This window comes from Suncus etruscus, chromosome 15 (assembly GCF_024139225.1).
Source record: "Suncus etruscus isolate mSunEtr1 chromosome 15, mSunEtr1.pri.cur, whole genome shotgun sequence".
Taxonomy (NCBI): domain Eukaryota; kingdom Metazoa; phylum Chordata; class Mammalia; order Eulipotyphla; family Soricidae; genus Suncus; species Suncus etruscus.
In genome coordinates this window covers 48,441,109-48,458,641 of record NC_064862.1, presented here as the reverse complement: position 1 = coordinate 48,458,641, position 17,533 = coordinate 48,441,109, and the positions used below count along the sequence as shown (strand labels likewise).

The 17,533-nt window shown below is 44.8% G+C and overlaps 1 protein-coding gene across 11 annotated transcripts in view; it reads right to left on the bottom strand.

Moving 5' to 3' along the window:
• KCNMA1 (potassium calcium-activated channel subfamily M alpha 1) overlaps nt 1–17,533 on the bottom strand; it is a 676,533-nt gene that overhangs the window by 220,409 nt on the left and 438,591 nt on the right. For 10 of the 11 annotated variants that reach the window (XM_049789608.1, XM_049789616.1, XM_049789609.1 and 7 more), the window contains one exon: nt 1,501–1,611. The exons of the other annotated variant lie outside the window; for it this stretch is intronic. In XM_049789608.1, coding sequence (XP_049645565.1) covers nt 1,501–1,611 — 111 coding nt within the window. The remainder of the gene's footprint in view (nt 1–1,500; nt 1,612–17,533) is intronic. 11 annotated transcript variants of the gene reach the window in all.

Genomic DNA, 17,533 nt, shown 5'->3' with positions numbered 1-17,533 from the left:
GAGGTGAATCCTGGCCACTGACGCTTTAGCAACTGGCTTGCTGATTTAGACAAAAGCAGCTGCCTCTGCAATCTGCCCAATCCTCCAGATCATCACAAGTCAGGCCTCTTTCAGAAATCCTTTCCTGGTAATGGGAGAAGCCATGTCCTCTCCTCCAGACACCATACCATGCTGCCATTTAATTCAGCTGACGTTAACAATTATATAATTTAACAATTATATAATAATTGATAGGTTCCAATTGCTACAGACAGGCTCATCTTCAAACATCCAATCAGTATGAGGGCAGAACTATGGGATATTCTTCCCTAGAATCTGCCAAAATGCCTAGTAGGAAGTGAGCCCCACAACTGAAAACCTATGGCTGATTTATAAATTATATATGTGGATTCTTTTGCTAGACCCAGTGCCTCTCTGGTCTATATAGATCTTGGAGAAGTCAGAGGCAGGAAGGACCATGTTGATAAACATAGTAATTCCTTTGGTATTCCTTGAACTAAGGCACAAAGTGGCTGTACAGAACTGAGCTTTTCAAGCTCAAGGGATTCTCAGTAAAGTCTGGGCCCTGGGCAGTCATCATCAACTGAAGCTCTGTCTCTTGACAACTTGGATCCTGGGCTCATCTCATCATGCTCCTGGATCTATAAAATAGAACAATGCCAACCCTGCTAATAGGTTGGACCCCTCAACACTCTGTCCCGATTGTTGTCTTTCACCAAAATGAGGACCCAGAAAATCTTAGATCTTTAACGAAGTGTGATGCCAATGTGATGCTGTCAACTTCTTGACCCCCAACATGAATGGAATAAGTTCTTCTCCTAAATTAATGATGTGACTAAGTCTGTTTGTTCTTTTGTGATGGGAGGTACCATTTGCTGAACACTGCCGGCATGCCTGATGGTTGCTTTTCATCATTACAAATAAGGGAGTCAGGAACCATTCAGATCCCTCTCATGTTATGCAGATGGAAAATTAGACTCAGAAAGCCTATTGCATAAATTAGTCATCCAGTAAAAGGAGTCAGGATTCAGACTGAAAGCTCTGAGCATAGACTTCCAGTCCTGGGGTGGATGAAGCAAGTGAGACAGCACATGTACCACACTGGGGGTTCCCTCATTCACTGGTAAACATATCCATGTATCTTTTTTGTTGCTCAAGCTTCTGTCTGGATCAGTAAAGATGCCTTCCTCCTCCTTGTAGCTGTAAGACTGCACTGGCTCATTCCTTAGCAGGCCACAGAGACACACCTGGTTCTCACAGATGCAGCTTATCACAACACAATGACCCACAACGAACTCTAAAGAATCTTTTCCAGAGATGCAGGCTCTGTTCTCATCACAGAATTGAGGGCGGCATCCCTTCCCATCAGTTCCATAACACCCCTGAAACCGTCAAGGATTCTGGCTGATTCATCATTCCCCCTCCCAATGCTTTCCCATGCTCCCATTTTTACAGAGCACCTAGCTGGGTCTCAAACACAGTGGGGAGGGGGCATCTTACTTGTGAAGAAAGACAATCTCCACATTGACATCATCGCGATCCTTGTGCAGAAAGTCCTTCAAGAAGTTGGAAACACTCTCCAGGGTGATGTGTCCACAGACCACAATGTGCCTAATGGGAGAGGCCAGTTAGAAGCAGCTGGCACTGTCAAGACCCAGGAACCCACCCCTGGCAAGACAGGGAAGCAAGCAGCTGCAGGGAAGCACCCGCTTGCCCCTAGCCCCTCACAAGCCCCAAATCCCCTCCCCAGCGGCTGAGGCAAAGCAGCAGTGTTGTCTGGTGCCTATGGCTGCTCACCTGAGGCTGCACAAAATCCTATTATGGCCCCAGCCTTGGGCCAAGTGGTTTTATGCATTGAACAATCAGTGACATTAAGCCGGTGTTTAAATGCGGCATTATCAAGCCCCTTGCAGATTCCTATCGTCTTCTTTCTGCCCACCAAGCGCCCTCCCGGGAGATTTACTGAATGAGTCTTGGTTTATGACAGAGAGCTTATCAGGTAATGAGATAACAAATCTTGCTGAAACGATGATTTTGTGTGTAAGAAAGCGGACTTTTATCAAGGTGGCTAATGTGTGCCTTGACACGTTATGGGCTTGGCTGGCCATAAGCAGTAAAAAGGAAATTTTGCATTTTTCCACCATAACTCCTCTGAAAATGGAGGAAGGTAACACTTTACAGTAAGTGAGCATTACTCAGGGCAAAATGGGGAGCTGAGAGACCCATGGAATCAGACAGTACTGAGAGCAACAGATCCCCAGCATTATCAGGAGTCAACAAAATTGACCTGGAGATGTGACCAGCCAGGAAGGGTTGGACTTGGTTTTCTTTATCAGGGTGGAGAGCTTGGGGGACTCAGACTTCTCACCTCAAGGAGATTAGAGCACTGTTAAGATGAACCCCTTTTCCAGAACTGCTGGAGCAAATTCCTTAGGCTTCTGAGCTCATCTGATCTGTCCCACTGGACTCTCAGTGGCCAATGACATTCACCTCATGATATATACTCAAAATTAAGCACTTGAACACACAACTTAGCCCCAAGGACAAAAGCTGGGCTCTGAGCATGTAAGTGAACAGTGGCCAGTGGAGTGATGCCCACTGGCTTGTAATCAGGAGACTGGCAGGAAGGTTTAGTTTAGGTCCTTGTGCCCTTCTGTGGGGTGACAGTAACAAGGGCCCAGTCTCTCTGGCCAGGCTTGGAGGTATGCACAGGTGGCAGATGTAAAGTAGGGTCATTTCGTGGGAAAAATTTAGAATGGCCGGGTCCCCTGTGCTTGCTAATTGCTCTGAGGGTCTTCCAACAAGACAAAAAAAGAAAAAAAAACCCATTGGCTGGAGACGAGCCCTGAGCAAGCCAGGATGATGGCATCTGCAGCCTTCCATCAGCTGCCATTACTAGATCCTGCCCTTTCATGGTAATTTGGTGCTTGACTAAGTAGGTGAGAATAATGCCATCAACTCATTGGTGAAAGGATAATGATGCAGAACAAAGAGCAAATCAATAATCTGCATGCTGCAGTTAATAATATTGCCCTTATGAGCTGTTATTGTTCCGGGGCTGCATTTAGCATAGGGCGAGCAGAGGCCAGACCAGGGAAGCCAGATCTTCACTGGCTCCTGCTGTTACCATGTTCCTGAACATGGTCACCTCACTCTCCAGTCAGTCCTTGTTGGATGGAGGGAAGTCCCTTGAGTTCCATGCTCAATTCTCATACTTGAAACCTATTGGACTGACTGCTTCCTGGAATTGACTATAGGGCAAAGTGTAACCTGAGCACTTGGGTTAGGTTTATTTTGCACTTGACTTATATTACATCATCACTTTTGGTGCATGGAAAGGCCTTCATGTGGATAAAAAGAAGTGACTGCAAACGAATCTGCAAATTCAGAGTCAGAGTTAAGATTTCTGAATACACCTCAGGTTTGTAGAAAGGACATAGAAGCACAGGCTAGGGCCTGTTTGAACCTGGCCACTCAGGACGGGGGCAGCTTGGCAGGGGGTGGGGGCAATCTAGCACTTTCTGCCCATGTAATTCTACAACCAAAAAGAAGACCAAATGGCAACAACTGTGTGACACCTAAAACCCACAAGGCACAGGTGGTTGGATTTTTTTTTTCTGTCCTGTGGGTCTAAAAGGAAGTTAGATCTGATGCCCAGTCTGCCATCAAGTGCTTCAAAGCAAGTTATTTCATAGATAAGGAAGCTAAGAGAGACATTTCCCCCGCCCCCTCTCTGGGAGAGAATACATTGGACATTGCAGAGCGCAAGTTTCTACTTGAGCAGAAGCTGCATTATTATTCAAAGCTGGACTCAAATCAATGATAGGTCTGGGGAATTGCCTGAATATTCGTCCTTCCTCTCCTGTAAGCAAAGAACTGAAAGAAAGAAGGAGCAGCCGGCCTGCTCACTTCCTCCTCTGAGGCCATTCATCTCTGGGACAGATGTGTGAGGAATGGAAGGGAAAGAGATGAGCTCGCCCCTTTCACCCTTAAATCAAAGGCCCCACCAGCTGATTGATTCTACCTCGCTAAGAGTCAGGGTTCTCTTGGTTGAAAATGGGCTGGGTACATCTAAAATATATTCCAATGCAATCAATAATATCCCTTAAGCCTTTAATTAGCTTTCGCTTCTCTGAAGAAGTAGACAAATGGTGGCAGGAGAGAGGAAAGGGGAAAGAAAAAAAAGAATTGACTTTTCTCATTTGGTGCGAGCTGTCCAATACCATTGTAGACAATGGAAAATATATATCTTGGAGCTACAACATGATTTCTGGGGTGGAGAGCCATCTTTATCAAAGGAAAGGAGAAAAAAACCTCTTCCTTTAACATAATTGGCATTTTTGCTCAGAAAAGGAGAGATTGATTGAAAACAGATTGCCTTATGGCCAAAGGAGAGTTATTAGAGACATTATCATGGCAACCTTGGAGAACCCGTATTGTTTCACTCTGTCCTAGATCTGATCTGAAGACTTAGACCTTCCCCCACTTCTTGCCAATAATCATTTCCCTACATTTTGTTTTTCATCTAGTGAGTGCTAGTGAGGAGGCCACATATTGAAAGTGTTTGAATGCAGTTAGGACTGATGGATTGGTAGAGACCACTCTCTAACTCAGTATCTGGAGAACCATGCCTCCTTCCCCTCAGCCCATGGCTAAGGTAGTGAGCACTGGGAACCCTCCAGGAGCATAAAGAATAGAGCATCAAAGGGGTCATGTTTTTTTCCCCAGAAACATTTTTGTAACTTTTAAATTTGGGGATGGGGAGTCACAGCCAGTAGTGATCAGGGGTTACTCCTGGCTCTGCACTCAGAAATTTCTCTTAGCAGGTTCAGGGAACCATAAGAGATGCTGGGGATCAAACCAGGATCCATCCCAGGTCACCAATGTGCAAGACAAAGGCCTTACCACTGTGCTATCATTCCAGCTCCAAGGGGTTACTCTTGACTCTTCACTCAGGGATTATTCCTGGTGATGCTTGGGGGACTATATGAGATGCCAGGGATCAAACCTGGGTTGGTCATATGCAAGATAAATGCCCTCCCTGCTCTGCAATCATTCAAGCTGCCTGTAGTAATTTTAAAAATTTAGGGATAGAAGTTTTAGTAGTACCAAGAGGTTATCAGGATATTAATAATAAGGATGTTATGAGGAGGAAATGAGAATTTCTTGCATCTCCCGGGCTGGAGAATACAATTCAACATACTCTAACATGGAGAACAGGAGAGCTATACCTGTTCATGAAACCTGATATGTAAAACTGCCAAAAAAGATTTCATGCCCAAATTATCTCTGTTGTGTGCCACGTAACCTACAAAAGCCACATGAAGGGCCCTATGCTTACTCAACTCAGAATTAACTGAATGGTTTATGGGCAAGTTATCAATTCCACATTTTATAAGTACCAAGTCAGGGCCCATGAGGAACTGAAGCTAATACCTGGTTAGGTGGAATATCTTGAGGATTGATTTAATTAAAGAATACATGAGGAGGCCACAGAGGATGCATTTGAAAATGGGAAGATTCGTGGATATCTGAAAATCAATATAGAAGAAATATAATGTGCTCTGTGCCACAAATATCATCTAATACGTAAGGAATCTGCATTCCTACTAGCTGCATATTTGCAGAAAAAAAATCTCATCTCTGGGTTTCAGTATCTTCAGGTGACTGCTGGCATCCCATGGCAAGTGATTTGCCCAAAATGAGTCCTAAGATGAAAATGATGAAGTAGAAGGTAGATTTATTGATTCATCTTATACTCCTTATCAAACAGAAAAGAGAAGCTAAGAGTTTCTCTGGGATACACGGAAGAGGGGACATCTTGGAGGGTTCTTCATGGCCATGACAGTGGTTTCATCTGAGCATGAGGATGGACAGAGCTGGACCTCACTTAAGACAGTACATTGTTGGGTCAGATGCTACCAACCAAGCTTCAATTTCCATCATCCTAAAGGGTCTTCTGAGTTCTACCAGAAGTGATCCCTCAATGCAGAACCAGGAGTCAGCCCTGAGATCAACCAGGTGTGGAAAAACCAAAGGACAAAGAAACAAGTGTTGCACTATCACTAGATTTCAGTATCTGGCCCACAGGTCAAAGGCATCAAGGAAGGGCTGAGATTGGAATAACTAACTCTTACCACAATATAAACTTAGGTCAATGTGGCAAGTGACTGGAAGTGACATCAACTCTAGTTTAGACAATACAGGCTAAGCCTGGATCCAGAGAATAGTGAAAACCTCATGATCCATATACAATGGAGATTAGTTAGAGAAATTGAGCAAGAAAGGGTAGTTAAAGCCACTGTCACCCCTAGCTCTGGAGTTTGAGCATTTTTAGACTATCGGCAATCATAATTACTAATTTCTAGAAGTCCTGGCCACGCTGTTTGTGAAGACAGTCAAAAAGCTCAACTTAATCATGAATGAACTTAGTGCTCTTCACAGATTCATCTGGTTTTGTAGCATTCTCCTTCTGGGGATAAATATTAATGGCTTGGGTGAAAGATCCATTTCATATGCCTATGAAAGCATTTTTTGTTTATCTATTAGTTTGGTTTTGGTGCTATAGATGTCTGCACTCAGGGCTGACTCCTGCTGGCCTGTACTCAGAGATCAATCCTGGCGGGTCTTGAGAGACCATATAGGGTACCAGGGATCAAATAAAGGTTGTCTGTGTGCAAGGCAATACCCTACTTACTGTACCATTTCTCTAGCCCCTGAGAAGCACTTTCAAGGACAAAATAATAGCAGTGAAATTTTGTGAAAAATATTTACTCATCCATCCTGCTGAGTATGCCCAATTGGGTTGAGGGTTCCATAAACAGACAAGGTGTGGCTCCTCCTCTGGGTTTTTGAAGCAGTCTTGGTATCAAAAGATTGAAGATGACTCGGTCAAGAAAATATAAAATGCAAGACCAGAGGGATAGAAAAGTGATTAAGATGCTTGCCTTGTATGCGCTGACCTAGGTTTGATCCTCAGCATCCTACAGCCCAGAGTAATTCCTGAGTGCAGAGCCAAGAGTAACCCATGAGTCACCCAGTGTGGTCACAAAACAAAACAAAACAAAACAAGAAGTTCTTGGAGACTGGAGTGGTAGCACTGGGGGTGGGGTATGTGCCTTGCATGTGGCCTCCGGTATCCCAAATGGTCCCCAAACTTTCCATGAGTGTTTTTGAGCACAGGCCAAAGAGTATCCCTGAGCACCCCCTCCCCATGCTAGAAAGCCAGAGATAGAACAAGGGGTCGAACACGGAATTTGCAAATGGAAAGCCTGAGTTTCATTTCTGAGCCCATGATGGTTTCATAGCACTGCTGAGGAGGGATCGCCAACTGTTTTTCTAGAAGAATATTAAACTACTGCCAATCCTATTAGATTTCACCAGAACACTGCAAATTGCTTATCTCATGGATACTACTTGTATATATTGATATATTTTTCCCATTCTTAACCCAGCCACCTCGAGAATGAAATCCTTCACCTTCTTCATCATTCTCCTTTCTCAGGGTTATGCCAGAGGATGTCTGTTTAGCCTCAATTTCAATGCTCAGTTTTGAGTGGACAACCAAGGAGCCTGGACTTAGGGCTAGTGGTATAAGAGGAAAATTAAAAGTGGGGGAAGAGGAACCACACACAGATATTCAGGATTAAAAAAAAAAAAGGCATCTAGAGAGACACTAAGGCCAAGTATAACACAATGAGAATAAAAAAACAACACACTTTTAGAAGGTTTGGGGTCATGTTTCTGAGATTTGTGAGCCACTGAAAATGGGAATGGTTGAAAAGGGGAGATTAAACACCAGGCATAGAAGGGTTCCTTTCTATATGCAGGTACTGCAGGGCCTGCAGGCCCCCAATGCACCACTCACCTAGCCAGACAGACTATCACTAAAAAGTGTCCATCAGGCCATATTGTTTGGGAGCAGCCTTCCCCCTAAACATATACACATGCAAACAAAAGTTTCAGAACAGGGCAGAGTCATATCCTGTGTGATGCCATCCAAACAGATATGGCATTCTAGTGCCAGGGAAAGAGCTGGGCAGGGAAGCAGACTGGGTACCAGGGATTGGGGTCTGTCTCTAAACTGGAGGCCCAGACAGGGCGCCTGATGTATCTCTCCCCAGACTCCCCCTCGATGCTCTACCCTGATTCACACCATCTACAAGGCTTGTCTAGACGTCTGCAATCACTTCCTAATTCAGTTCCCGATTTGCTCTCCTCTGCCCCCCCCCCTTGAGAAGCTAAAGAGAAGATGAGACTAATCTGACAGCAGCAGGGTCCACAAGGGCAGGGAGGTCTGAGATCTTTTTAGCAGAGCCTCTCTCTAGCAAGACAATGTGAAATGCACGGCTCTGGGTTGTTTATTTTTAAAGATACTATATCCATTTTTACTGGAACAAGTATAAAGAACTTAAAAAACCCATAGCTCTCCTGTCACAATAAATCATCCTGAGTAAATTGAAAATCCTATACAGCTTTCCCTGAATACATTGTGCTCACTTTGTCAAGAGGGAGATGAAATGTGGCATATATTGATCTAGATGTCTCTGTAAAACTATAATATTTATATCAAATACATATGCTGGAATCTCTTCTGTCTTTCTGCTGAGCCTTCTAATCAGGCCTTCCTTTCCCCCCTATTACCTCCCCTGACGACTTCACCATTGGTAGCCTCTGATGCCATGGGAAGGTATTTTTGAGAAATACTTGTTAGAAAAATTGGCATCATGTGATCATACCGAAAGCAGGGCAGGGACCAAGAGAGATCTGGCGATCACACAGTGGTCAGGACCAAGAATTTGCCCAGGCCCTCCTGAGTTGAACTTCCAAATCTTCAGAATCTAGATAACTCCCCCACATCTTTTCCACTGCAAGGTGAGATTTAGAAAGAGTCAGAGCGTCCCACCCTCTCTTGTCGGTTAAGAAAATGCACACTTGTAGTATTGCAAGATTCTGGACCTGGTCAGCCAGGACAGAGAGCTTAAGACAGCAATGGTGGAGTGAGAACAGAAACTCAAATCTAAATTTTGCTTTTTCATTGATTTTATGGGGTGCATGGGCCACATTCAGTGGTGCTCATGGGGCAATTCCTGGCTCTGTGCTCAGGGGACTATAAGAGTTCAAACTGAGGTCAGCTATAAATGGGACAAGCTCGGTATCTCCTATACTATCTCACCAGCCACCCAACTTAAGCCGCACAATTTGCCAAATTATGGAACTGAAAAGCAATGAAGATCCATGTTAGGCCTTAGAAGCCATGCTCTGCTTATGCTTCCTCATCAGATCCAGGTGGCAAGTCAAATTCAAGTTACCCACTAATCAGGGAACATTCAGCTCACACAGTAGCTGAAAATGGTGCTGCCTTTCGATCTGACTTTTTTGGGGGAAAATGGGGGCACACCTAATGGTGCTCAGGGCATATTCCTGGCTCACTCTGGCAGGACCCAGGGAACTATATGTGCTATATGTGATACCAGAATCAACTTTGGGTTGGCTGTGTGTAAGACAAACTACTCTATCACTGTTCCTTCTCTCTCTTGCTAGTTCTCTCTCTCTCCTCTCTTTTCTCTCTCCTCTCTTTTTTCTCTCCTCTCTCTCCTCTCCCTTCCTTTCTCTCTCTCTCTCTCTCTCTCTCTCTCTCTCTCTCTCTCTCTCTCTCTCTCTCTCTCTCTCTCTCTCTCTCTCTCTCTCTCTCTCTCTCTCTCTCTCTCTCTCTCTCTCTCTCTCTCTCTCTCTCTCTCTCTCTCTCTCTCTCTCTCTCTCTTCCCACCTGCCCATATCCTGACTTTTTAAAAAACTTTTTGCTGCTTTGTGCAGTGAACTTCAGGGTGACTAGAACTCAGGTCTTCATGCAAGGCACATAGATAGCCCCACTGTCTGAAAGGAAGGTCGCTACTCCTGACTTCTGGTTCCCATCTACCCTCAAATCCAGCCCAAGAGGTAACCTCCAGGCAGGGGAGACCAGATTTAACTAACAAAAGTTGCTTTCCAGTTCTGGAGATGCCTTTGGAAACTCTGCTACCCACCCTACTGGCTATACTATCAAAAAACAGCCTATTGGTTAAGAGACCAATTAGTAAAGCATTCTTCCTCAGATACCTTTCTGCAATCATACCATGAAAGAAACTGAACAAAGAGCATCAACATAACCCCATTGGATCATGGGCTGATTCCATTACTGGGACCTACTGCCTGTTTTCGATTTCAGAGAACAGTGCATGTAGAAAAAATCAAAAAGAGCATAATTTACTATTGCTATTGGCCACACATATACATTAAATCCTGGCTACAATTATTTCCTGTTCAAGGAAAAAACAAAAGCAATCAAAGACAAAACAGGGAGGTTCAGAGATAAGGTAATTTCCTACTCTGACCCCATCTTATATTTTGTAATTGTGGAGGAAGGAAATGCTTCTCCCTCCTAGTGAGAAAGAGTAGAAAGCAATCTTCTTCTAGCTGGTAAGAGTTACTCAGAAGGTGGGAGGGATTAGGCTGCACTACCACTTCCCTAAATGGGGCAAAAGACTCAGCACAGAATCCCAAGCTCAGCCAAGACAAATCTGTAATGCTGAGTTCTGAGAGCAAAGGGTAGACTACTGGCTCTAGAGAGTCCTGAAATATCCTGACAGACCAGAACTTTCTATTCAAATGAGGTGCTTCTTTCATGCATTGACCCAGGCCAACTGGAGCCCCCAGTAGATGACATCTGCTCCCTGGGCCTGGACAGGCAGGAAAAAGACTCAAGTTCCAGTGCTTGCTGGGCCAGAGGGCACGTGGAAGGGAAAGAAAGGCATGGGATCCCAGGAGTCCTCTAGTGGCCTCAAATCTCTCTGCAACCCTTTTCTGCTGGATCTAGTGGATTCTTGCAACTGTGTGAAGTTGCAAATATATTTAGGAGCATTTAAAATAATTGTAATCTGGAGCTGGAGCACAGTATGTCGGGCATTTAACTTGCACACAGCTGACCCTGGTTCAATCCCTGGCATCCCAAAGTTTTCCCCTGAGCCTGTCAGGAGTGATTCCTGAGTACAGAGCCATAAGTAACTCCTGAATGCCACCGGGTATGTCCCCAGTATAAAATTAATAATAATAATAATAATAATAATAATAATAAATGCAGGAAGGTTGCTTTGACTTGCTTGGCCATCTTCTTTCATAATACTTCCTGTCATTTCCAAGGTAGAAGAAACTATTCTCCAGCACAATACTAGATGTGGAGGGCTTGAATCCTGAGACCTGCAGATTATTTTAACACGTTTTCATACTGCATTGGTCTCAAAAGCTTTGTAAGCAAAGGAGATGCCCGTCTTAGCCAATTACAATGTTTCTGGGTTTATTGTCAGTGTCTGAAGACAGCCCCATAGAGAGGAATCCCAAATTGACAAGGTACTGCTTGGCCCAGCTCTGGGAAGACTTCATTCCTAATGAATAACAGAGCAGGAAGACAGGAAGCACAATGCACCTTCATCTCAAATTCAAAGGATTCGTCCTCTACACTCTGAAGCTACCCAACAAAGATCCATCCAAATCACAGCAGAGGCATCCTCAGGGATGATAAGGAGCAAAGTCATCTTTGGAATTTGGGCGTGTGCAGTTTCTTTAATGGAAGACAGAGAGAGACTATGAGAGGCAAAGTCTAGGCTTGAATTGGACTTAACTGGCTCAGAGTTCATCTCCCACCTACATTTCTATTCTTGTTTGCAGAACAATAGCTGGAACATTTTGATAAGTGCATGAAAGGGAAGAGAGACAGCAGCAAAGTGATGTGTGTATGGTGGTGGGGTGGGGAGGAGAGCAAGATTTCACCCCATTAGAATTATCAGGAAACTGATTTAATATGCATCCAAGTCATTAAATAGAGCTTCAACTTTGAAAGGCACCAGAGCTGTGAGTTATAAGAACCTAGCAGATATAAAGAGAGGAGAAACAGCCCCCACTCTCCACACTCACAAGAATGAATTCAGTTGGCAAGGAAGATCTGGCATATTCTATTAGACAAGACAACATCTTAATGGTACTTGCCTTTGGTACCTGACCCTCAGAACTGAATTTCAGAAGCAGTCAATAGGTCAGTTTCCCAAAGTATTAGGACAATCTCGGGGATTTTTTTTCTTCCTGTTCCCCCTTCGTGTTTAATGCTAATCAAAGCAGAATGTCTAATCAGCTCAAGATGGTCTGTCAACTTGAATTATCTGTTTGTCTTTCTATTTACTGTATCTGTCTGTCTACAGTTCTTCCTATCTTTGTGAAGATCGGTTATTGGAGTCTGTGTTTCCTTCTGACGGGAATTGCTACCATATGATCTAGCCTGGTGATACGGTGATGATTTGCTAATTTATGGCTTTTTTAATCAAGGAATCTGAAGACACTGCAGGGAACCTGGGTTGGGACTCACATAGGCCCTGCCACGAGAGGGCTGAGGGCCAGGGCTGGTTTGTGGGGGAAGTGGAAGCGGTGAGCCACATAGCCCTGCAACCTCCCTCCCCCTGTCAAGCAAGTCCATGTCTGAGAGACAGCAATGGTGAATGACAGGTGCCTTACAGGGTGCATCCCTCAGAGGAGCTCGCTGCCCTCCATCATTTGCACCTGAACTATGGAGGAAGGAGGTAGAGCCATGCCTCAGTCATCGAGAAGCAGGAAGGAAGGGGGCTGTGGCCATCCTGAAAGAGCCTCATCTCCTCCTTAGAATGTGGCTGGGCCTCCTCAGGAATGGCCACATGGGAATAGCCATAGAGGAACATGGTCACCTCAGAGAAATGAAGGAAGGCAGGATTAAGCCCTGAGTCTGTAACCCTCAACCATTTTGATGGCCAGATAATAATGTGTCATCTCAGACCAACTGGGCACTATCAGGGATGTGGGGAGCTATATCTATCACTGCAAGCTGGTAACTCACAGTCCAAGTTCATGTGGGGAGCCTAAAGGTGAAGCCAGGACCTGAAGTGCTTCTCTTTCAAGTCATGAGGATTGGAAGAGGGTCAAAAAAGGGGGCATATCAATGGCCTTTGTAAAGATGTATTTAGATAGCTGTTCAGACAATAGTCTAATTGTTTAAGACCAAAGCTGAGTGAAATGTCATGTGGACACAGACAGGCAAGCAGGAGGTAACTGGTGCAGGAAGGGACCAGGGAGAGAGTGGAGCACATGCAAAGCCCCTTGTTGCTGTCTAGAACCTCATGCTCACCCCCGCCAGCTCTGTTGAGTGTGGTTCTACACCATCAATTTTGGTCACTGAAGGGTCAGGGTACAGTGTCTGTCACAAGGGCTGACCCAGCAATCCTCTGCCTGACTCATTAGCATCACTGACAGTAACACTTATTTGATTAAAAAAAAGAAAAAGAAAAAAACAGAAGGAATAAAAGGAGGAAGGAAGGAAGGAAGGAAGGAAGGAAGGAAGGAAGGAAGGAAGGAAGGAAGGAAGGAAGGAAGGAAGGAAGGAAGGAGGGAGGGAGGGAGGGAGGGAGGGAGGGAGGGAGGGAGGGAGAGAGGAAGGAAGGAAGGAAGGAAGGAAGGAAGGAAGGAAGGAGGGAGGGAGGGAGGGAAGGAAGGAAGGAAGGAAGGAAGGAAGGAAGGAAGGAAGGAAGGAAGGAAGGAAGGAAGGAAGGAAGGAAGGAAGGAAGGAAGGAAGGAAGGAAGGAAGGAAGGAAGGAAGGAAGGAAGGAAGGAAGCTGAAGAGCCTGTTTCTATTGAGATGAACAAAGGATTAAATAAGAAACCTGGGACTATGCCCAGGATGCCCTCTCCTGGTCAGTGGCATGCACTGCTCTGGCAAGGGGAGCCTAAGACAGACGGAAGATGGCCGAACTTTATCCTACAGAGACCAAAGCACATAAGCAAGAAGGATCCATGAGATCTGAATTTCAACTTGGGGGCCACACCCAGCAGTGCTCACTCCAGGCAGTCCTCAAGATTGAACCCAGACCTCCCACTTGCAAAGCAGGTGCTCTGCCCTGGTAGCTATTATACAAATTAAAATTTAAAATTCAGCTGAGTTCCCCTTTCTTGAGGGCACTGTGACTGAACTATCTGCAACAGTCCCTCTGTGGAGGCTTCCCTCCTTGGGATCTCTGATGAAGCAATTTTATAACAGAATCTTACATTTTATATGTTTGTTTTGTTTCTGCAGTAGGTGATGTAGTTTGCACTTGGTGTTTTTCAGCCAAGCCCTTATTCATCTGGTGACATCTTACTAGCTCAGTACCCAATGCAACCAGAGTGTGACAGGTACAGAGGAGCTTGGGAACCATCTGGGGACTGGACAAATAAATTCCTGATGTAATAACAGGGATGGACAGTGAGTCAAGCACTCTCATGGCTTTTAGGTCTTGATATTTTATTCTAAATTATTGAGTATTTGGGGCCAGAGAGATAGTGCAGCGTGAAAAGCACTTGTCTTGTACACAGCTGACCCCGTTGGATTCCTGGCACCACATATGGTCTTTAGAGCACATCCAGTAGTAATACCTAAGCACAGAGCCAGGAGTAACCCTTGAACATGTCAAGATATGGTCCAATCCCCAAACAGAAACTCAAAAAATAAGTTACTGAATACCTTTAAGATACAATTCTCCCTATTAAGAAGAATAACATAATATTCTAGTTTCATTTTCCCCCCAAGAGAAAGAACAATACATTCTAGCTACCTCTGACTTGAAAACTCCTTTTCTTGCCACACCATGAGACCAACTCTTCTACTTCCTCTAGCCTCTTAGTGCCAAGCTAGGAAATAAACTAGGAATGGTCTTTGCAGAAGACCTTTCCAGAAAGGGATCTATTACTCTTGTTCTCACTGACACATCTCTGAGTATGATGCAGACAGACCCATGGGGTTGACTGCGAATGGAGGTAGGATGAAGAGAATGAGCCTATCTGCAAGAAAGGGCAGAGAATGCACTTCCTGAAATGGGGTGTGGATTGGCTCTGCCCATAACAGAGTCCAAGTATGGTGGGTGACCTCAAGCAACTGTGACAAGCAACTTTGGAAATAAATTCCTCAGGAAGGATAGCTACAGAAAGATTGACATTGTGGAATCACAGAGAGAGCTGCAAAGGGGTCAACATTGTGGAATCATAGAGAGAAGGTGCCAGTTTTACTGGGGTCATACTGTGCCATCCTCAAAAGAGTTTTGTTGACAAGATCCAAGAGGTAAATAAGTTTCTGGTCTAATCCAATGAATAAAGGCCACGAAAGAAATGGTTTTATCTTCTCTCACTCCTCGTTTTTGAAGTCAGAACCCTCTAAGGGCAGAAATGAGAGGTAAGAGGGACCAGGCCCAAGGGAAGTACTAGAGATACCAGTGGTATTTTGGCAACACTTTTGACTAGAGAGGAGAAAACAACACAATGGAATTGATTACAACAGCTCTGAAACTTTACATCTGAATAGTCAAAACAAACAGATTCAAAATCAAAGGTCAAAGGGCAATCATCCAAGGGAAAAACTCCCTTAAAAAGACTGGAGTGGGGGCCGGCAAGGTGGTGCTAGAGGTAAGATGTCTGTCTTGCAAGCGCTAGCCAAGGAAGGACCACGGTTCGATCCCCCGGCATCCCATATGGTCCCCCCAAACCAGGGGCAATTTCTCTGAGCACTTAGCCAGGAGTAACCCCTGGGTGTGTAACCAAATGGGTGTGGCCTAAAAAACAACAACAACAAAAAGACTGGAGTGGGGGGGCCAGAGAGATAGCACAGCAGTAGGGTGTTTGCCTTGCAGGAAGGCAATTCAGGATGGACAGTGGTTTGAATCCTGCCATCCCATATGGGCCCCAAGCCTGCCATGAGTGATTTCTGAGCTCAGAGCCAGGAGTAACCCTTGAGCGACACCAGGTGTGATCCCTAAAATAAAACAAACAAACAACCAAAATGAAGAAGGAGGAGGAGGAGAAGAAGACGACTGGCTGGAGTGGCCATATTAAGATCGAATGACACAAACTTTAGACTTAAAAACGTTATAAAGGGAGCAGGAGCAGTGACACAAAGGGTAAGGCATCTGCCTTGCCCGCGCTAGCCTAGGATGGACTGTGGTTCAATCCCTCGGTGTCCCATATGGTCCCCCAAGCCAGGAGCAATTTCTGAGCACATAGCCAGGAGTAACCCCTGAGCATCACTGGGTGTGGGCCAAAAACCAAACAAACAAACAAACAAAAAACATTATAAGGGACAAAGATTGACATTTCCTAATAATCAAGGGATATGTACAACAGGAAGAAATCACACTCTTAAACATATACGCGACCAATGAGGAACCAGCAAAATATTTAAAACAATTGTTGACAAATCTGAAAGAAGTCATTAATAGCAACACAATAATAGTGGGAAACCTCAACACCGCCCTGTCACCACTTGGTAGATCAACCAGAATGAAATCTAACATACACTAGCTCTAAAAGGAGAAATGGAAGAAAGTGGACTGCTAGATATATATAAGGTTTTCCACCCCCAGGAAACTGGATACACATTCTTTTCCAGTGCACATGGGTCATTCTCCAGGATAGACCACATGCTGGCTCATAGAATATGCCTCTAAAAGTCAAAAAGATAGAAATTGTACAAACTACCTTCTCATACCATAATGCAATGAAATTAGAAGTGAACTACAAACAGGCACATAGCAAAAATTTTAACACCTGGAAATTGAACAGTTCACTACAGAACAATCAGTGAAATCAAAAGAGGAAAATTAAAGAAGAAATTAAAAGATTCCTGGAAACAAATGCAAATGAAAACACAAATTACAGAATTTGTGGACACTGCAAAAGCAGTAGTAAGAGGAAAATTTATAGCATTACAAGTACACATCAGGAACTAAAGGGGGCCTACATAGATAACTTAATGACACAGCTTATAAAATTAGAAACCAATCAACAAAATGAACCAAAATTAAGTAGGTAGAAGAAACAAAGCTTAGAGCAGAAATTAGTGAAGTGGAAATCCAAAGAGTGATTCAAAGTATCAATGAAACCGAAAGTTGGTTCTTTGAAAAAAATCAACAAGACTGATAATGCACTAGAAAAACTCACCAAGTGAGAGAGAAACTTAATAAACTCAATAAGAAATGAAAAGGGGAGGTGGGTTCCTGGGAGGAGCTGACGGGGCACCCTGGGTTTTCCCCACTCCCAGGCCGGGCCGGGACACTGGCCTAGGGTGGGTCTCAAATCCCTGAACTTCGGGCTTGGGAGGGTCTCTCTCCCTTCCCGGAGCAGGATTTTTAGCCGGCACGGATGGGCAGCTGGCAGGCCCCCCCATGGGCCAGCGGCCTCGTGGTCCGGCCTAGGGTAGGGGGGCCTGGATCTGGGTCACCTGAACCCCCTCTCCCCCATTCCTCCGGATCTCCAGGTGGGTTCCTGGGAGGAGCTGACGGGGCACCCTGGGTTTTCCCCACTCCCAGGCCAGGCCGAGACACTGGCCTAGGGTTGGGCTTAGGGGGTGGAGTTTGATCTGGTGGGTGGCAGATAACTGCTCAGCTATATTCAGTCTGTCACTGGTAATTTCATACCAGTCTACATTTTGCAAACCGCGCCCCCGCGCGAACATTTG